At 41.2% G+C, this 23865-nt stretch overlaps 1 protein-coding gene across 1 annotated transcript; it reads right to left on the bottom strand.

Annotated features, from left to right (window-relative positions):
* Window positions 1-19018: 19018 nt before the first annotated feature.
* On the bottom strand, window positions 19019-23159 carry LOC120994109 (olfactory receptor 52K2-like). The gene is made up of 2 exons (XM_040422566.1): window positions 23138-23159; window positions 19019-20046 (listed from the first exon to the last, which is right to left on the bottom strand). The coding sequence occupies exons 1-2, from the start codon at window positions 23139-23141 to the stop codon at window positions 19019-19021; spliced, it is 1032 nt and encodes a 343-aa protein (XP_040278500.1). The 5' UTR covers window positions 23142-23159.
* Window positions 23160-23865: the final 706 nt, after the last annotated feature.

Genomic DNA, 23865 nt, shown 5'->3' with positions numbered 1-23865 from the left:
AGTAGGTCTGTACTGAGGTCAGATATACAGATACTATGTCAGTAGGTCTGTACTGAGGTCAGATATACAGATACTATGTCAGTAGGTCTGTACTGAGGTCAGATATACAGATACTATGTCAGTAGGTCTGTACTGAGGTCAGATATACAGATACTATGTCAGTAGGTCTGTACTGAGGTCAGATATCCAGATACTATGTCAGTAGGTCTGTACTGAGGTCAGATATACAGATACTATGTCAGTAGGCCTGTACTGAGGTCAGATATACAGATACTATGTCAGTAGGTCTGTACTGAGGTCAGATATACAGATACTATGTCAGTAGGTCTGTACTGAGGTCAGATATACAGATACTATGTCAGTAGGTCTGTACTGAGGTCAGATATACAGATACTATGTCAGTAGGTCTGTACTGAGGTCAGATATACAGATACTATGTCAGTAGGTCTGTCTGACATTTCTACATCTGCCAATAAATGCACTTGTTGTGTCCAAAAAGAAGATTATAGATACTTTGTATATGGTCTTGGCTTTTTCAATCTTCATGTGGTTACATTCCCCGTCCTGTAGGTGCTCACCAGCTCCTGACGTGGCGTCCCACATGAGCGAGAGCTTCAGCGCGGTATCTTGTCCTCCAAATGGATGCAGGAGCGCCGGCTGTTTGTTTTCTTGGTGCGCGCAGTTGAACCGGATCGGATGTTGAATCCTTTGTAGGATCGTCAGAGTTGCTTAAATATATAAAGAATGTAAATTACTGCAGGGAACCCCAAACACGTTTCGAAGCGCAATGCTTCTTCCTCAGTGGCCTGCAGTATATGAATTCGGCATGAATTTTAAAGAGAAATCGCGTCATCTTGGGGAGGTGCCCCCAAATGGAAATGAGGGAGGAGCAGTAAAAAAAATGAAAAAAGAAGAAGAAGATAGCTATACCAAAAGATAGAATCCATTATACTAGATCTCTAGTGATTAACCATAAATGTCATTATAAGGCATGAATATGGGGCTCTTTATACTATGGCCCTACTATTTGTACATATATAAACGCCCAATAATACCATGTAGATTGTAGGCCCTCACGTTCAGGGCCTTCTCTCCTTCTGTACCAGTCTGTAACTTGTCTTGTTTATGATTAGTGCAATTGTCTGTATTATGTATGTGCACCGCTCATCATATGTCAGCGCTATGGAATGAATGGCGCTTTAACAATAAATAATAATAATGTATATGTACATATATATATATATACGCCCCCATAATGTATATGTACATATATATACGCCCCCATAATGTATATGTACATATATATACGCCCCCATAATGTATATGCACATATATATACGCCCCCATAATGTATATGTACATATATATACGCCCCCATAATGTATATGTACATATATATACGCCCCCATAATGTATATGTACATATATATACGCCCCCATAATGTATATGCACATATATATACGCCCCCATAATGTATATGTACATATATATACGCCCCCATAATGTATATGTACATATATATACGCCCCCATAATGTATATGTACATATATATACGCCCCCATAATGTATATGTACATATATATACGCCCCCATAATGTATATGCACATATATATACGCCCCCATAATGTATATGTACATATATATACTAGGGCTGTCGAATATAATCGATGCAGCAATGCATCGCGATTCGACCCCCGGCGATTCTGCATCGATGCGGTTGCTTTAAATAATCGATGCATGTTGATGACGTCAGCGTCGCGTCCGCCGTGCAGAGCCGAGTCGGAAAAAAACGTTTTTTGGCGCCTTCTTTCCCGCCTCCCGCCTCCCGCTGACGTGACGACAGTGACACCCCCCTCCCCCTGTGTAAATCTTTATTGGATCACACGAACCAAAAAAAAAAAACACACCTACCTGACCTCATGTTGTCTGTGGCTGTGCCACATTGCCCGCTTGTCTGTCTGACCTGCTGTGGCCTGCCCTTTACCAATCATTATCCAGTGTCATGTGTGTGTTTTCTTTTTTTTTTGGTATTCTGTGGTGACTGTTTGTGATCCCATAAAGATTTGTCCAAGGTTTTCAGATTCAGTTGCCAATTTTTTCGGTCAAGGATTTTCCAGCTTCCTCTAATGGTGGCGTGGCTTGGCTTCAGTTGATGTATCGTGGTAGAGTGCTTGCTGAGTGCTCAGTGTAGGTAACGTTTTCTGTAAAGTGACAACTCTGAGAGCTTATAGCACTGATCTAGACGTACTACCCATCTGGTGGTGGTGCTGGTGGTGGTGCTGGTGCTGGTGCTGGTGGTGGTGCTGGTGGTGGTGCTGGTGGTGGTGCTGGTGGTGGTGCTGGTGGTGGTGGTGGTGCTGGTGGTGGTGGTGGTGCTGGTGGTGGTGCTGGTGGTGGTGCTGGTGGTGGTGGTGGTGCTGGTGGTGGTGCTGGTGGTGGTGCTGGTGGTCGTGCTGGTGGTGGTGCTGGTGGTGGTGGTGGTGCTGGTGGTGGTGCTGGTGGTGGTGCTGGTGCTGGTGGTGGTGGTGCTGGTGGTGGTGCTGGTGGTGGTGCTGGTGGTGGTGCTGGTGCTGGTGGTGGTGCTGCTCCTGCTGCCAAAACAATCACGGTGAACCAGGAAGTTCTGCAACACAGACAACTTGAACACACTGTGTGACAGACAGTTCCTGACTGGCAAACATCACAGTGAGTGAACCTATAACACAGTCACTGACTCACTGTGATGTTTTACAGTCAGGAACTGAAGTGCTCCTTTTTTTGTAGGTACTGTTTAATATTATATAATATATAATATATATTATATGGTAAAACTATTGTAAAACTTATAAACTAACTGCACCAGCCAGGCCAGCACAACAGTTTAATGTTACAGAGACACTGACAGTACTGTTTTAAATAAATACTGTTGTCTGCTGCACTGTTTTGTTCATTCAGACTTTGCTATATGATATGCAGGGAACTTGGTATGATTTGTTTAAATAGCAGATACAAATAAATATTTTTGTGCAATTTCTGACTGATTGAATTTATTTTTTGATGTAAAATTGAAAAACAAGGGGACTTGGGTAAAAAGTCTTGATGCATCGTGATGCATCGCCGAATCAAATCGAATCGAATCGAATCGTGGACTTTATAATCGTAATCGCATCGAATCGTGAGACGAGTGAAGATGCGCAGCACTAATATATACGCCCCCATAATGTATATGTACATATATATACGCCCCATAATGTATTTGTACATATATATATACGCCCCCATAATGTATATGTACATATATATACGCCCCATAATGTATTTGTACATATATATATACGCCCCCATAATGTATATGTACATATATATATATACGCCCTCATAATGTATATGTACATATATATACGCCCCCATAATGTATATGTACATATACATACGCCCTCATAATGTATATGTACATATATATACGCCCCCATAATGTATATGTACATATATATATACGCCCTCATAATGTATATGTACATATATATACGCCCTCATAATGTATATGTACATATATATACGCCCTCATAATGTATATGCACATATATATATGCGCCCCCATAATGTATATGCACATAGACTGCATTGGATGTCAAACAAGAAGGAGACACGTTCTCATTTTTTATAATATTAATATTGAGCACTTAGGTAAAAAGATTTTTTTTGTATTATATCACAGTCTAGATCAATTATGCTATAGTAGTCCGTATATCTTTATTTTTAATTTTAATTAACCTGTGTGGTTATTTGTTAAGTGCAATGTTCGGAGCAATGTATTAGATTTGTATATCAAGTGATGTATGTGATGGTGTATATCTTAGGGATAGTTGCTTAATATTATTATAGGTATATGATTGAATTTAACTGGTTATTTGTTATTTTTTTGTAGATTGTTTATTTTATGGTACGTGGTATTTATATTATTTGTTGTTTTAATTGATCTTTCTTTCTTCCTTTTGTAAGTTTCATTCTTCCAAGTATGTGACCAAAAGGGATGTCAGAAACCTTAACCTCCCCTCATTTTTTTGTTTTAACGCCTCCACATCACAGACGAGCACGTTCACCCACTCCAAAGAAGAGACACTCATGGACACAACAACAACCACAGGATTACAACTTAAGACAAATGTATCACGATCAAAGAACAAGGAAGATGACACCAACATACAATCACAACCAGTATTATCGTCCGAACATTCACTATCAGAGATCACCAATCAAAACGCTCACGCACAACCACGCAAACAGATACGAAGAGGCAGACTAAGCACAAGAAACTACATATACAATCCACACAAGACACGGTCACAGCAGAGAACATAATAGTAAATCTAAGTCGGGTAAAATTGTCAGATCCACAAATCTCACTACTTAACAAAGGTCTAAAATTTGCACCTACAACTACATTGGACAAATTTTCTACTTATATAGGAAGAGAAAAATTAATTAGAAAGTTATGCCTCAAAAAACACTTCATTAAAAATCCAGGGACAACACCAATTCCACAAAATATACACACACGAATTTGAAAATCAAGTCAAAGAAATACCCTAGGCAGGAAATCAGCCAAGAGATTGCTACATTCTAATGACACAACAACTCCAAACATCTAATGACATCACAATTAGACCATCTCACAAAGGAGGAGCCATAGTCATTTTAGATACAGATCAGTATGAACAGGAGGTTCATAGACAACTATTAGACAGGTCAACCTACAGTATATTGAAACAAAACCCCACCGAAATCTTCCGTAAACAATTGGTAGACTATTGTAATAATGGCTATAGAAAAGAGATCCTCTTGGAACAAGAACACAGATATATAATAGAGACACAAAAATGACTACCAGTTTTTATTGCATCCCAAAAATTGATAAAGATTACAAAAATCCACTAGGAAGACCTATAATATCAGGCATCAATTCCATACATAGATAAAATGTTACAGCCCAAAGTCATACAAACTCCTTCATACATCAAAGACACAACTGACATCATATCAATTTTGGAAGAACTCAGCACTCAGGACAACTGGATTATGGGCACCATGGATGTCAACTCATTTTTACACAATCATTGAACACAATCAGGGGTTGGATGCCTTAAAGAAACAGTTAACCTCAAAAAATTGAATAACGAACAAATTGATTTCCTATTGGGGGGCGTTCAATACATCCTTACCCATAATTATTTCACATTCGATTCACAGTTCTATTTACAAGAGAAAGGCACAGCCATGGGTACCAGATTTGCCCCCAGCTACGCTAATCTTTTTATGGCACAATGGGAGCAGGAGGTCATCAACTCTCGGCTGGGGACAAGTCTGGTACTATGGAGAAGATACATCGACGACGTTATATTTATCTGGCAAGACACAGAGGAAGAAGTCAACAATTTTATACGTGAAATAAATAGGAACGATAAAAATCTTCTCATTCAAAGAGTTTTCTTTATTTTCATGACTATGAAGGCATCAAAACTATGAATTAACACATGTGGAATTATATACATAACAAACAAGTGTGAAACAACTGCACATATGTCATATTCTAGGTTCTTCAAAGTAGCCACCTTTTGCTTTGATTACTGCTTTGCACACTCTTGGCATTCTCTTGATGAGCTTCAAGAGGTAGTCCCCTGAAATGGTCTTCCAACAGTCTTGAAGGAGTTCCCAGAGATGCTTAGCACTTGTTGGCCCTTTTGCCTTCACTCTGCGGTCCAGCTCACCCCAAACCATCTCGATTGGGTTCAGGTCCGGTGACTGTGGCGGCCAGGTCATCTGGCGCAGCACCCCATCACTCTCCTTCATGGTCAAATAGCCCTTACTTTTAAAGTTTTCCCAATTTTTCGGCTGACTGACCTACCTTCATTTCTTAAAGTAATGATGGCCACTCGTTTTTCTCTACTTAGCTGCTTTTTTCTTGCCATAATACAAATTCTAAAAGTCTATTCAGTAGGACTATCAGCTGTGTATCCACCTGACTTCTCCTCAACGCAACTGATGGTCCCAACCCCATTTATAAGGCAAGAAATCCCACTTATTAAACCTGACAGGGCACACCTGTGAAGTGAAAACCATTTCAGGGGACTACCTCTTGAAGCTCATCAAGAGAATGCCAAGAGTGTGCAAAGCAGTAATCAAAGCAAAAGGTGGCTACTTTGAAGAACCTAGAATATGACATATTTTCTGTTGTTTCACACTTGTTTGTTATGTATATAATTCCACATGTGTTACTTCATAGTTTTGATGCCTTCATAGTCATGAAAATAAAGAAAACTCTTTGAATGAGAAGGTGTGTCCAAACTTTTGGTCTGTACTGTATGTACATATAGTAGGGCCATAGTATAAAGAGCCCCATATTCATGCCTTATAATGACATTTATGGTTAATCACTAGAGATCTAGTATAATGGATTCTATCTTTTGGTATAGCTATCTTCTTCTTCTTTTATTTTTTTTACTGCTCCCCTCCTCATAATGACGCGATTTCTCTTTAAAATTCATGCCGAATTCATATACTGCAGGCCACTGAGGAAGAAGCATTGCGCTTCGAAACGTGTTTGGTGTTCCCTGCAGTAATTTACATTCTTTATATATTTAAGCAACTCTGACCATCCTACAAAGGATTCAACATCCGATCCGGTTCAACTGCGCGCACCAAGAAAGCAAACAGCCGGCGCTCCTGCATCCATTCGGAGGACAAGATACCGCGCTGAAGCTCCCGCTTACGTGGGACGCCACGTCAGGAGCTGGTGAGCACAGCGGAGAAAACCTGCTTCCATCTGCTGACAACTCCCGATCCATTCAGCATCTACAGGACGGGGAATGTAACCACATAGAGATTGAAAAAGCCAAGACCATATACAAAGTATCTATAATCTTCTTTTTGGATGCAACAAGTGCATTTATTGGCCAATATAGAAATGTCGGACAGACCTACTGACATAGTGTCTGTATATCTGACCTCAGTACAGACCTACTGACATAGTATCTGTATATCTGACCTCAGTACAGACCTACTGACATAGTATCTGTATATCTGACCTCAGTACAGACCTACTGACATAGTATCTGTATATCTGACCTCAGTACAGACCTACTGACATAGTATCTGTATATCTGACCTCAGTACAGACCTACTGATATAGTATCTGTATATCTGACCTCAGTACAGACCTACTGACATAGTATCTGTATATCTGACCTCAGTACAGAATTACTGACATAGTATCTGTATATCTGACCTCAGTACAGACCTACTGACATAGTATCTGTATATCTGACCTCAGTACAGACCTACTGACATAGTATCTGTATATCTGACCTCAGTACAGACCTACTGACATAGTATATGTATATCTGACCTCAGTACAGACCTACTGACATAGTATCTGTATATCTGACCTCAGTACAGACCTACTGACATAGTATCTGTATATCTGACCTCAGTACAGACCTACTGACATAGTATCTGTATATCTGACCTCAGTACAGACCTACTGACATAGTATCTGTATATCTGACCTCAGTACAGACCTACTGACATAGTATCTGTATATCTGACCTCAGTACAGACCTACTGACATAGTATCTGTATATCTGACCTCAGTACAGACCTACTGACATAGTATCTGTATATCTGACCTCAGTACAGACCTACTGATATAGTATCTGTATATCTGACCTCAGTACAGACCTACTGACATAGTATCTGTATATCTGACCTCAGTACAGAATTACTGACATAGTATCTGTATATCTGACCTCAGTACAGACCTACTGACATAGTATCTGTATATCTGACCTCAGTACAGACCTACTGACATAGTATCTGTATATCTGACCTCAGTACAGACCTACTGACATAGTATATGTATATCTGACCTCAGTACAGACCTACTGACATAGTATCTGTATATCTGACCTCAGTACAGACCTACTGACATAGTATCTGTATATCTGACCTCAGTACAGACCTACTGACATAGTATCTGTATATCTGACCTCAGTACAGACCTACTGACATAGTATCTGTATATCTGACCTCAGTACAGACCTACTGACATAGTATCTGTATATGACCTCAGTACAGAATTACTGACATAGTATCTGTATATCTGACCTCAGTACAGACCTACTGACATAGTATCTGTATATCTGACCTCAGTACAGACCTACTGACATAGTATCTGTATATCTGACCTCAGTACAGACCTACTGACATAGTATCTGTATATCTGACCTCAGTACAGACCTACTGACATAGTATCTGTATATCTGACCTCAGTACAGACTTACTGACATAGTATCTGTATATCTGACCTCAGTACAGACCTACTGACATAGCATCTGTATCTCTGACCTCAGTACAGACCTACTGACATAGTATCTGTATATCTGACCTCAGTACAGACCTACTGACATAGTATCTGTATATCTGACCTCAGTACAGACCTACTGACATAGTATCTGTATATCTGACCTCAGTACAGACCTACTGACATAGTATCTGTATATCTGACCTCAGTACAGACCTACTGACATAGTATCTGTATATCTGACCTCAGTACAGACCTACTGACATAGTATCTGTATCTCTGACCTCAGTACAGACCTACTGACATAGTATCTGTATATCTGACCTCAGTACAGACCTACTGACATAGTATCTGTATATCTGACCTCAGTACAGACCTACTGACATAGTATCTGTATATCTGACCTCAGTACAGAATTACTGACATAGTATCTGTATATCTGACCTCAGTACAGACCTACTGACATAGTATCTGTATATCTGACCTCAGTACAGACCTACTGACATAGTATCTGTATATCTGACCTCAGTACAGACCTACTGACATAGTATCTGTATATCTGACCTCAGTACAGACCTACTGACATAGTATCTGTATATCTGACCTCAGTACAGACCTACTGATATAGTATCTGTATATCTGACCTCAAAACAGACCTACTGACATAGTATCTGTATATCTGACCTCAGTACAGACCTACTGACATAGTATCTGTATATCTGACCTCAGTACAGACCTACTGACATAGTATCTGTATATCCGACCTCGGTACAGACCTACTGATATAGTATCTGTATATCTGACCTCAGTACAGACCTACTGACATAGTATCTGTATATCCGACCTCGGTACAGACCTACTGACATAGTATCTGTATATCTGACCTCAGTACAGACCTACTGACATAGTATCTGGATATCTGACCTCAGTACAGACCTACTGACATAGTATCTGGATATCTGACCTCAGTACAGACATACTGACATAGTATCTGGATATCTGACCTCAGTACAGACCTACTGACATAGTATCTGTATATCTGACCTCAGTACAGACCTACTGACATAGTATCTGTATATCTGACCTCAGTACAGACCTACTGACATAGTATCTGTATATCTGACCTTAGTACAGAATTACTGACATAGTATCTGTATATCTGACCTCAGTACAGACCTACTGACATAGTATCTGTATATCTGACCTCAGTACAGACTTACTGACATAGTATCTGTATCTCTGACCTCAGTACAGACCTACTGACATAGTATCTGTATATCTGACCTCAGTACAGACCTACTGACATAGTATCTGTATATCTGACCTCAGTACAGACCTACTGACATAGTATCTGTATATCTGACCTCAGTACAGACCTACTGACATAGTATCTGTATATCTGACCTCAGTACAGACCTACTGACATAGTATCTGTATATCTGACCTCAGTACAGACCTACTGACATAGTATCTGTATATCTGACCTCAGTACAGACCTACTGACATAGTATCTGTATATCTGACCTCAGTACAGACCTACTGACATAGTATCTGTATATCTGACCTCAGTACAGACCTACTGACATAGTATCTGTATATCTGACCTCAGTACAGACCTACTGACATAGTATCTGTATATCTGACCTCAGTACAGACCTACTGACATAGTATCTGTATATCTGACCTCAGTACAGACCTACTGACATAGTATCTGTATATCTGACCTCAGTACAGACCTACTGACATAGTATCTGTATATCTGACCTCAGTACAGACTTACTGACATAGTATCTGTATCTCTGACCTCAGTACAGACCTACTGACATAGTATCTGTATATCTGACCTCAGTACAGACCTACTGACATAGTATCTGTATATCTGACCTCAGTACAGACCTACTGACATAGTATCTGTATATCTGACCTCAGTACAGACTTACTGACATAGTATCTGTATCTCTGACCTCAGTACAGACCTACTGACATAGTATCTGTATATCTGACCTCAGTACAGACCTACTGACCTAGTATCTGTATATCTGACCTCAGTACAGGCCTACTGACATAGTATCTGTATATCTGACCTCAGTACAGACCTACTGACAAAGTATCTGTATATCTGACCTCAGTACAGACCTACTGACATAGTATCTGTATATCTGACCTCAGTACAGACTTACTGACATAGTATCTGTATATCTGACCTCAGTACAGACCTACTGACATAGTATCTGTATATCTGACCTCAGTACAGGCCTACTGACATAGTATCTGTATATCTGACCTCAGTACAGACCTACTGACATAGTATCTGTATATCTGACCTCAGTACAGACCTACTGACATAGTATCTGTATATCTGACCTCAGTACAGACCTACTGACATTGTATCTGTATATCTGACCTCAGTACAGACCTACTGACATAGTATCTGTATATCTGACCTCAGTACAGACTTACTGACATAGTATCTGTATCTCTGACCTCAGTACAGACCTACTGACATAGTATCTGTATATCTGACCTCAGTACAGACCTACTGACATAGTATCTGTATATCTGACCTCAGTACAGACCTACTGACATAGTATCTGTATATCTGACCTCAGTACAGACCTACTGACATAGTATCTGTATATCTGACCTCAGTACAGACCTACTGACATAGTATCTGTATATCTGACCTCAGTACAGACCTACTGACATTGTATCTGTATATCTGACCTCAGTACAGACCTACTGACATAGTATCTGTATATCTGACCTCAGTACAGACTTACTGACATAGTATCTGTATCTCTGACCTCAGTACAGACCTACTGACATAGTATCTGTATATCTGACCTCAGTACAGACCTACTGACATAGTATCTGTATATCTGACCTCAGTACAGGCCTACTGACATAGTATCTGTATATCTGACCTCAGTACAGACTTACTGACATAGTATCTGTATATCTGACCTCAGTACAGACCTACTGACATAGTATCTGTATATCTGACCTCAGTACAGACCTACTGACATAGTATCTGGATATCTGACCTCAGTACAGACCTACTGACATAGTATCTGTATATCTGACCTCAGTATAGACCTACTGACATAGTATCTGTATATCTGACCTCAGTACAGACCTACTGACATAGTATCTCTATATCTGACCTCAGTACAGACCTACTGACATAGTATCTGTATATCCGACCTCAGTACAGACCTACTGACATAGTATCTGTATATCTGACCTCAGTACAGACCTACTGACATAGTATCTGTATATCTGACCTCAGTACAGACCTACTGACATAGTATCTGTATATCTGACCTCAGTACAGACCTACTGACATAGTATCTGTATATCTGACCTCAGTACAGACCTACTGACATAGTATATGTATATCTGACCTCAGTACAGACCTACTGACATAGTATCTGTATATCTGACCTCAGTACAGACCTACTGACATAGTATCTGTATATCTGACCTCAGTACAGACCTACTGACATAGTATCTGTATATCTGACCTCAGTACAGACCTACTGACATAGTATCTGTATATCTGACCTCAGTACAGACCTACTGACATAGTATCTGTATATCTGACCTCAGTACAGGCCTACTGACATAGTATCTGTATATCTGACCTCAGTACAGACCTACTGACATAGTATCTGTATATATGACCTCAGTACAGACCTACTGACATAGTATCTGTATATCTGACCTCAGTACAGACCTACTGACATAGTATCTGTATATCTGACCTCAGTACAGACCTACTGACATAGTATCTGTATATCTGACCTCAGTACAGACCTACTGACCTAGTATCTGTATATCTGACCTCAGTACAGACCTACTGACATAGTATCTGTATATCTGACCTCAGTATAGACCTACTGATATAGTATCTGTATATCTGACCTCAGTACAGACCTACTGACATAGTATCTGTATATCTGACCTCAGTACAGGCCTACTGACATAGTATCTGTATATCTGACCTCAGTACAGACCTACTGACATAGTATCTGTATATCTGACCTCAGTACAGACCTACTGACATAGTATCTGTATATCTGACCTCAGTACAGACCTACTGACATAGTATCTGTATATCTGACCTCAGTACAGACCTACTGACATAGTATCTGTATATCTGACCTCAGTACAGACCTACTGACATAGTATCTGTATATCTGACCTCAGTATAGACCTACTGATATAGTATCTGTATATCTGACCTCAGTACAGACCTACTGACATAGTATCTGTATATCTGACCTCAGTACAGGCCTACTGACATAGTATCTGTATATCTGACCTCAGTACAGACCTACTGACATCGTATCTGTATATCTGACCTCAGTACAGACCTACTGACATAGTATCTGTATATCTGACCTCAGTACAGACCTACTGACATAGTATCTGTATATCTGACCTCAGTACAGACCTACTGACAAAGTATCTGTATATCTGACCTCAGTACAGGCCTACTGACATAGTATCTGTATATCTGACCTCAGTACAGACCTACTGACATAGTATCTGTATATCTGACCTCAGTACAGACCTACTGACATAGTATCTGTATATCTGACCTCAGTACAGACCTACTGACATAGTATCTGTATATCTGACCTCAGTACAGACCTACTGACATAGTATCTGTATATCTGACCTCAGTACAGACCTACTGACATAGTATCTGTATATCTGACCTCAGTACAGACCTACTGACATAGTATCTGTATATCTGACCTCAGTACAGACCTACTGACATAGTATCTGTATATCTGACCTCAGTACAGACCTACTGACATAGTATCTGTATATCTGACCTCAGTACAGACCTACTGACATAGTATCTGTATATCTGACCTCAGTACAGACCTACTGACATAGTATCTGTATATCTGACCTCAGTACAGACCTACTGACATAGTATCTGTATATCTGACCTCAGTACAGACCTACTGACATAGTATCTGTATATCTGACCTCAGTACAGACCTACTGACATAGTATCTGTATATCTGACCTCAGTACAGACCTACTGACATAGTATCTGTATATCTGACCTCAGTACAGACCTACTGACATAGTATCTGTATATCTGACCTCAGTACAGACCTACTGACATAGTATCTGTATATCTGACCTTAGTACAGACCTACTGACATAGTATCTGTATATCTGATCTCAGTACAGACCTACTGACATAGTATCTGTATATCTGACCTCAGTACAGACTTACTGACATAGTATCTGTATCTCTGACCTCAGTACAGACCTACTGACATAGTATCTGTATATCTGACCTCAGTACAGACCTACTGACATAGTATCTGTATATCTGACCTCAGTACAGGCCTACTGACATAGTATCTGTATATCTGACCTCAGTACAGACCTACTGACATAGTATCTGTATATCTGACCTCAGTACAGACCTACTGACATAGTATCTGTATATCTGACCTCAGTACAGACCTACTGACATAGTATCTGTATATCTGACCTCAGTACAGACCTACTGACATAGTATCTGTATATCTGACCTCAGTACAGACTTACTGACATAGTATCTGTATATCTGACCTCAGTACAGACCTACTGACATAGTATCTGTATATCTGACCTCAGTACAGACCTACTGACATAGTATCTGTATATCTGACCTCAGTACAGACCTACTGACATAGTATCTGTATATCTGACCTCAGTACAGACCTACTGACATAGTATCTGGATATCTGACCTCAGTACAGACCCACTGACATAGTATCTGTATATCTGACCTCAGTACAGACCTACTGACATAGTATCTGTATATCTGACCTCAGTACAGACCTACTGACATAGTATCTGTATATCTGACCTCAGTACAGACCTACTGACATAGTATCTGTATATCTGACCTCAGTACAGACCTACTGACATAGTATCTGTATATCTGACCTCAGTACAGACCTCTCTACTATCTAAGCAGCGATCGGCTGAAACCTCGTATGAACCTTACAACAAGATAATTCATTTTACTAATATAGGAGGACTGTGTCATAAATACCAATCAATGATTAATATGAACTAATACCTTATTTAGATGTCATTTCACCTCCATCGCTTTGCACTCTCTGACTTAGAGTAATAGCGCCATCCGCTGAGCACAAGTCAAAAGACTACTAACCTACTAATATCAGTGGATGAAAATTCCTATCAAGTGGACACTTTACGAAATGACTTTTTCATTATTTATTTTTTAGTCTTTTACAATTTTTTTTTTTTTGTCCTTGTTTGTTTTTTCTATCTTAAGCCAGCCATGTAAGGAAATAGGTTTCAATTCTTTATAACAATTGTAATTGTCCCTTTTGCGAATGGCACTTTTTATTCAGTTTCTCAACAAATAAATATAAATTGTACCAAGATATCTCTCTATCGTCATATACAACTCTAGATAGTGGAGTGCCCCCCACACCCAAAACTACTTAAAATCATAAATAACATGGAGAAAATAAGGCATTGTGTCCTACCTACAAATGTCCTCTCTATGGTCATTTAATTTCCATCCGGTGGAGACATGGGCCTGTGATGTTGTAGATGGACAGTATGGACAGTAAGGCTACTTTCACACTTGCGTTTTTTCTGGATCCGGCAGGGTTTAGCAAAAACTCTTCCATTACTGATAATACAACCGTCTGCATCCTTCATGAACGGATCCGGTTGTATTATCTGTAACATTGCCAAGACGGATCCGTCATGAACTCACTTGAAAGTCAATGGGGGACAGATCCGTTTTCTATTGTGTCAGACAAAACGGATCCTTCCCCATTGACTTGCATTGTGGGTCATGACGGATTTTTGCTCCACATCCCATGATGAAAAGAATACCGCAGCATGCTGCTCTCCGATATGGGAACACAACCAAACGGAACAGAATGCATTCTGGAGCGCGCCGTTCTGTTCAGTTCAGTTTTGTCCCCATTCACAATGAATGGGGACAAAATAGAAGCGTTTTTCTCCGGTATTGAGCCCCTATGACGGATCTCAATACTGGAAAATGTAAATGCGGCTGTGAAAGTAGCCTAAGTCATGATGCAGCTAAGGTCTATTGAAATTGAACAAATGGAGACACTTAAGGTGCTATTACACTGTCTAAAGCTCAGGCTGGACAAATGTGTTGATCGGCGCTCATTTGACTATTACACTGGCTGATGCAAATTATGTGTTCGAAGAACGACAGCTCCTGTGATTAGAGGGTAATGAGCTGAATCTAAACAAGTCAATTTTGTTACAAATTTCCCAGAAAAATAGAAATTGCTCAAAACAGCTCCTGCCATGAGAAATGCAGTCTACCATTACCACAGTGTATAACATCCAGCCTCTAGCCATGCAGTCTACCATTACCACAGTGTATAACATCCAGCCTCTAGCCATGCAGTCTACCATTACCACAGTGTATAACATCCAGTCTCTAGCCATGCAGTCTACCATTACCACAGTGTATAACATCCAGTCTCTAGCCATGCAGTCTACCATTACCACAGTGTATAACATCCAGCCTCTAGCCATGCAGTCTACCATTACCACAGTGTATAACATCCAGCCTCTAGCCGTGCAGTCTACCATTACCACAGTGTATAACATCCAGCCTCTAGCCATGCAGTCTACCATTACCACAGTGTATAACATCCAGCCTCTAGCCATGCAGTCTACCATTACCACAGTGTATAACATCCAGCCTCTAGCCATGCAGTCTACCATTACCACAGTGTATAACATCCAGCCTCTAGCCGTGCAGTCTACCATTACCACAGTGTATAACATCCAGCCTCTAGCCATGCAGTCTACCATTACCACAGTGTATAACATCCAGCCTCTAGCCGTGCAGTCTACCATTACCACAGTGTATAACATCCAATCCCTCACCATGCAGTCTGCCATTACCACAGTGTATAACATCCAATTCCTCACCATGCAGTCTACCATTACCACAGTGTAGAACATCCAGCCCCTAGCGATGCAGTCTGCCATTACCACATGTGTATAACATCCAGCCTCTAGCCATGCAATCTACCATTACCACAGTGTAGAACATCCAGCCTCTAGCCATGCTGTCTGCCATTACCACAGTGTATAACATACAGTCTCTAGCCATGCAGTCTACCATTACCACAGTGTATAACATCCAGCCTCTATCCATGCAGTCTACCATTTCTACAGTGTATAACATCCAGCCTCTAGCCATGCAGTCTACCATTACCACATGTGTAAAACATCCAGCCTCTAACCATGCAGTCTACCATTACCACAGGTGTATAACATCCAGCCTCGAGCCATGCAGTCTACCATTACCACAGGTGTATAACATCCAGCCTCTAGCCATGCAGTCTACCATTACCACAGGTGAATAACATCCAGCCTATAGCCATTCAGTATACTATTACCACAGGTGTATAACATTCAGCCTCTAGCGGTGCAGTCTACGATTACCACAGTGTATAACATCCAGCCTCTAGCCATGCAGTCTACGATTACCACAGTGTATAACATCCAGCCTCTAGCCATGCAGTCTACGATTACCACAGTGTATAACATCCAGCCTCTAGCCATGCAGTCTACCATTACCAGAATGTATAACATCCAGCCTATAGCCATGCAGTCTGCCATTACCCTAGTGTATAACATCCAGCCTCTAGGCCATGCAGTCTACCATTACCACAGTGTATAACATCCAGCCTATAGCCATGCAGTCTACCATTAGTGATGGACGAACATCTGCCGGGACGGTTCGCGAACGCGATCGCGCGATCAAATGTTCGCGAACCGCAAGTTCGCAGTGGGTCTCATTAATTTTTATGGCAGGCGAACCTGAAAAACCTTCAGCTCATATTTGTAGCCAAGAAATAATTACTAGAAGTGTTACTGCCGCACAATACAAATGCACTATAATATACCGTCTAACATGGAAAGTATATTATAACATTGTACAAGTAAGGCAATCCATTAGAATGTACATAAAGATAAAACGTAACCTTTAATAATGTTACTATGAGGGTCCATTCACACATCCGTAAGTGTTTTGCGGATCCGCAAAACACGGACACCGGCAATGTGCATTCCGCAGTTTGTGGACCGCACATACAATAGCTGATCTTAGGGAGACCAGCTACAGAAAACACTGTGGAACCTCATTTAAGAGTCTAGACACAGCAATCCAAAGTGCAAAGCTCCCTGGGAAACAGTGATATGCAAAATAACCATGGAGCCCCAGTTATGGGTGGTGGATTTGGTGATCTCTGTAATGGGGACACCCCTTTGCTTGGTTTTCCTTCCTTTGAGGGATATCTGGCTTTCACTGTGTTGAAGAACCATAACTGGGGCTCCACGGTTATTTTGCATATCACTGTTTCCCAGGGAGCTTTGCACTTTGGATTGCTGTGTCGAGACTCCTAAATGAGGTTCCACAGTGATTTATGTAGCTGGTCTCCCTAAGATCAGCTATTGTTTTGACTGATTGGATATAGCCAGTCTGTGCAGGTACACCCCCCAACTAGTTACCCCCGCTCTGTACCCTTACTGAAGGCTAATAGCATTTCATTCATAACTTCTAGTAGAAATAATAAAGGAATGGCACAACATAGAGCCATAGGAATAGAGGCCCCAGAATTGTTAGTACATGGGGAGTGCATGAAGCTATTAAAACAGGCATGACAGGAGCGGGGAGAGGTCCACTTTAATGTGCGCCTGGCAGAAGTCATTTGGGGCCGCACTGGTGGCTCAATATAACCAAAAAAAGAAGCTGCCAATGCAGTGAAAAATACAGCTATCGGCCAGAGATTCGGGGCAATGTGCTTGTAGCCCGGGGCCCAAGCCCTGAATCTACATGCCTAGCGACGCCGCTGTTACTCCATATACTGTATATATTGTCTACTCTCCTCCGTGTAATGTCTTTCGCCTCTCACCTGTGTCGGTGCACGCTCTGGAGCCGTGGACTTTGATGCAGCAGGATCCTTACAGAGTCAATAAGAAGAATTTATAGAGAAGAGGAATGATCAGAGTCTTCTGGGGTTTATGGTGGAGATCATTAGAGCGCTCGCTGGAGATCACTGTAATTCTCCTCTGGATGGAAACCTTCAGCCGCTGAGAGCCAGGAGATGATTGTCTTCAATAACATTTTGCAGCAGACTTTTAGGGAATTTGAAGAAAGATGCTCATTGGATTTTTTTCCTTCATGTTTGAACGTGGTCTAAAGTGCTTGTCCTGTGATTAAATATGACATTTTTTTGACACAAAACATATCAACTTCTTGAATTGATGACAGATACTTGTAAGGGCGCCCTGTAAGGTGGTGGCACTCAGACCGCAGGCTCCATAAATAGTTTTGAAGATTAAAACACAGGAAACACAAAAAATATGGTTTGTTGTTCTCCAAAAATAAAAAAGATTAAAAAAAACTAGCTACTCCCCCTTATTGACATCAGTGATGAAGGAAGTTGCTATATTCTCCTCCTACTTGGGTTTCAATAGCAGACCATACTTCTGCCTGGGAAATAACCGCAATTAAACACGTAATACATTGATTTATTGCTCAAGCTGAGACACAAACTCCAAAAGAAACAGAAGTGACGTTGGTAATTGGCATTTTATTACATCTTTTTATTATATCAATTTTTAGTTGATGTGTCTACCATTCCGATATGAGTGCTGCTTACTATGATCCTTTGTCATATCAGAGCAGACATTGGTAGAACATATGAAGTCCATGCTAAAGACAGATTTCAACCGTTTTTTTATCTGCTTGGTCTTTACCCCATACACAATAGGATTAATGAGAGGTGGCAGCATCAGGTACACATTGGCCAATAGGATGTGAATATAATTTGGGACATTTTTTCCAAATCTGTGGACAACAGAAGACAGAACAACCGGAATGTAAAATGAAAGGATGGCGCAAATATGAGAGGCGCATGTGCCAAGAGCCTTAGTTCTGGCTTCTGTGGAGGACAGCTTAAACACAGCTCTAAGAATCATGACATAAGAGCAGATGATGAAGAACAGATCCAACCCTACAATGAAAAGAACCACCACTATGCCATAGATGTTGTTTAAGGTGGTATCGGCACAGGCCAGTTTCACCACAGCCATGTGCTCACAGTAGGAGTGGTGGATGACATTGGCCGAACAGAAGGGCAGTCTCTTTAAAAGGAAAGGTAAAGGCAGCATCAGTCCTACCGCTCTAATGATGGCCAACATGCCGATATGTGCTATCAGCCATTTTGTTAGTATCGAGGTGTACCTAAGAGGGTTACAGATGGCGACATATCTATCAAATGCCATGGCCAAGAGTAGGGCTGACTCCATAATGGCAAAGAAATGGAGGAAAAACATCTGGGTGAAGCACGCCTCAGAGTAAATCTCATGAGAGTTCAGCCAAAGGATCCCCAACATCTTGGGTGTGGTAGAATTGCACAAGACTAGGTCAATGGAGGACAACATGCAGAGAAAGAAGTACATGGGTTCATGGAGGCTTCGATCTATCCTGATGATGAGAATCAGCATGACGTTTCCAATAATAGATGTGATATAAACCATGGTGAAGACAACGGCAAGGTAGAGGTAGAGATGTTCAAGGCCAGGGATCCCCAAGAGAAAGAACTGAATGGGAAGCAACCGGGTAGAATTCTGCAAAGACATGATGTCTAATCTCACATTCATGGAAGGTCCCTATGACGAAAATTGAGACATCATTAGTCTTAAAATTTTATTTTGGGACTGAATAAATGTATTAAATAGAAAGTTCTCAGATTGCCCCCAAAAAGTCTCATACAAAATTCGGGTTCATTAGAATTTACACATTTTAGAATCAGTTTGTTCATATCTAGTTCTCTCTATTTAGTCTTCATCAGGTGGAGATGTGTATGTGTGATGTTATAGATGGATCATCAGCCATGATAAGGCTGAGATCTACCAGTGTAGCAATCCACACCTTGACACTCTACCTCCTGGACCCGTCCTCCTCCTTCTGGACCTGTCCTCTTCCTCCTGGACCTGTCCTCTTCCTCCTGGGCCTGTTCTCCTCCTCCTTGACCTCTCCTCTGCCTTCTACATTACTCTGTCCTCCTCCTCCTGGACCTGTCCTCCTCCTCCTTGACCTCTCCTCTGCCTTCTACATTACTCTGTCCTCCTCCTCATGGACCTGTCTTCTTCCTCCTGGACCTGTCCTCCTCCTCCTTGACCTCTCCTCTGCCTTCATCACAGACTTGGCACACAACTGGACGATCTCATGTACCTCTCTGGTCCAGATGTCACCTCCTTTCTAATCAGAATCCCATCTGTTATATCCTCCTTCTTCCCCTTATAGTTTCTAAAACTTAACATGGAGAAAGCCAAATTTATTATCTTTCCCCCATCTCACTCAGCTTCCTCCTTAACAGACCTATCAATCAAAGTCAATGGCTGCACACTCTCCCAGTCAACCAAGTCCACTGCCTTGGGGTAACCTCCAATTCTGCTCTGTTTTTCCAACTGCACATCCAAACCCTTTCCATCTCCTGCTGAATCCAACTCAAAAATATCTCTCGGATCCGCACATTCCTCAACCAGAAGTCTGCAAAAATTATTGTGCATGTCCTCCTCATCTCCCACCTAGACTACTTCAACATCTTCTTTGGTCTCCCATCTCCCAGTCGTATGCCCCTCCAGCCTATCCTCAACTCTGCTGCCCAGGTAATCCACCTCTCCGTCAATCTCTTCACTGTCTCCCCATTAGCCACAGTATCCAGTACAAAACATAAAGTATGACATACAAGGCTGTGCACAACCTGTCCCCTCCATATATCTGTGACCTGATCTCCACACACAATCTCTGATCTTCACAAAACCTCCTTCTCTACATCCCTCTTATCTCCTCTTCACACAATCACCATCAAGATTTCTCCTGCTGTGTGACCAGTTTTAACCTCATCTACTGCACCCTTCTCCTGTCCCTTTTAGATTGTAAGCCCTTGCAGGCATAGTCCTCTCTTCTTCTGCCCCAGTTGTAACTCATCTTGTTCATGCTTACTGTACTTGGTTTATATTATGTATGTATAGTGTCATGGAATGAATAGCACTTTAATAATGTCTTGAGATGGTCACCACATGTCATGGACTAGTTTTCAGAGCGTCTTTTTCTACTCGTGAAGAAGACGAAGACCCTTTTCATATTTAAAGCCTAACTCCATTCTAAACCTAACAATTCACGTTTGGCTGCATTCACTTTGCAACTCGACCCATGTCACCCTCTCAGGGGTATAAAAAGCTGAGATATGGGGAGCTGTATGCAGAGCTTTCACATTGCAGAGCTGAGTCTGTGTTGCCTGTGAGATACAAATAAAGTGTAGTCACTACAGAAGGAGTAATGCAAAGGAACAGTCTCCTAGGACCACAAATATTTTTTATAAGTTGTACCAGTTCAAAATAATAGCAGTGCGTTTAAAAAAGTGAATAAAGCTCAAAATCCTTCTAATAGCTTTTATTTCCATCCACACAAATGCATTGGGAACTCTACACATTCTGTTCCAAATTAAAACATGAAGAAAAATATATCAAATTTGTGTTGTTCCTCTAAAAAAATTGAAGAAAAGTGAATATTAGACTGTTCAAAAAAATAGCAGTGCTTGTATTCTTTTTTACAAACTCAAACATTCACTATATAAACTGAGAAATGTTTGAAGATTTTCTTTCCTTTGAATCACTTCACTAATATTTAGTTTCTGAGAACTGCTGGACGTCTGTGCTGCTCGGAGTCACCACCTTCTGCCCCTGTGACCAGGTTCTCCAGCCCAGGATGATTGGACTACATTCCACAGTTCTTCTCTATTTCTTGGTTTTGCCTCAGAAACTGCATTTTCGATGTCACCCACAAGTTTTCTATTGGATTAAGATACAGGGATTGGGCTGACCGCTCCATAATGTCAATCTTGTTGGTCTGGAGCCAAGATGTTGCCCGTTTACTGGTGTGTTTGGGGTCGTTGTCTTGTTGGAACACCCATTTCAAGGGCATTTCCTCTTCAGCATAGGGTAGCATGACCTCTTCATGTATTCTGATGGATTCAGACTGATCCATGATCCCTGGTCTGCGATAAATAGGCCCCGTAGTATGAGAGACATCCCCACATCATGATGCTTGTCCACCATGCTTCACTGTCTTCACAGTGCTCTGGGGCTGGATTCAGTGTTTGGGGGTCGTCTGACAAACTGTCTCCGGCCACTGGACCCAAATAGAACAATCTTACTTTCATCAGTCCACAGAATTAAGATTGTAGCCTCTTTAGCACATGTCTTGTTTCCAGCAGTAGGACTTTGCAGGGGCTTCCTGCAGATCGCTCGGCTTCACATCGGCGTCTTCTCATTGTAACAGGACTCACAGGGAACTTTACACCTTCTGTGATCTTCCTGGAGCTGATTGTTGGCTGAGTCCTTGCCATTTTGACTTTTCTTCTATCCATTCGAATGGTAGTTTTTCGCTTTCTTTCACGTCTTTCAGGTTTTGGTTGCCATTTTAAAGCATTTGCGATCATTTTAGCTGAGCAGCCGATCATTTTCTGCACTTCTTTATATGTTTTCCCTTCTCCAATCAACTTTTTAATCAAGGTACGCTGTTCTTCTGAACAATGTCTGGAACGACCCATTTTCCTCAGAATTTCAGAGAGAAATGCACTGTAACCAGCATGTACAAGATTTGCTGCCTTCCTTCCTTAAATAAGGGCAATAATTGCCACCTGTTTTTCAAAGAATGAATGACCTCACTCATTGAACTCCACACTGCTATTATTTTGAACATGCCCCTTTCAATTAGTGATTCAATTACACAGAATCAGTAGCATGCATGTCATGACTGTTGGGTTTCTATTGCTCTACTACACCTGCTAGTAAATTATTTGCCATGTAGAAATACAGTTTCTACCAAAAACAGTGATTGATCAGGTTAGTGATGTCTGACTTCTATTATTTTGAACACAACTGTATGTACCTATATCTGGACCTTGCATCCTCTGCACTTGTGTGATGTCTGAACCTTGTGTCCTCTGCACTTCTTTAATGTCTGGACCTTGTGTCCTCTGCACTTCTTTAATGTCTGGACCTTGTGTCCTCTGCACTTCTGTGATGTCTGGACCTTGTGTCCTCTGCACTTCTGTGATGTCTGGACCTTGTGTCCTCTGCACTTCTGTGATGTCTGGTGCTTGTATTCTCTGCACTTTTGTGGCATTTGGTCCTTGTGTCCTATGCAGTTCCGTAATGTGTGGATATTGTATCCTCTGCAGTTCTGTTATGTTTGGACCTTTTGTCCTCTGCACTCTGAACATCTGTGATGTCTGGTCCTTGTGTCCTCTGGAATTCTGTGACATCTAGAGTCGGACCTTGTATCCTCTGCACTTCTGTTGCAGCTGGTCCTTGTGTCCTATGCCCTTCTGTAATTCTTGGACTTTGTATCCTCTGCACTTCTGTAATATCGGGGCCTTGAGTCCTCTGCACCT

This window comes from Bufo bufo, chromosome 3 (assembly GCF_905171765.1).
Source record: "Bufo bufo chromosome 3, aBufBuf1.1, whole genome shotgun sequence".
NCBI classification, from domain to species: domain Eukaryota; kingdom Metazoa; phylum Chordata; class Amphibia; order Anura; family Bufonidae; genus Bufo; species Bufo bufo.
Note: the sequence above shows the minus strand (reverse complement) of the source record. Positions and strands in the feature narration are given on the sequence as shown.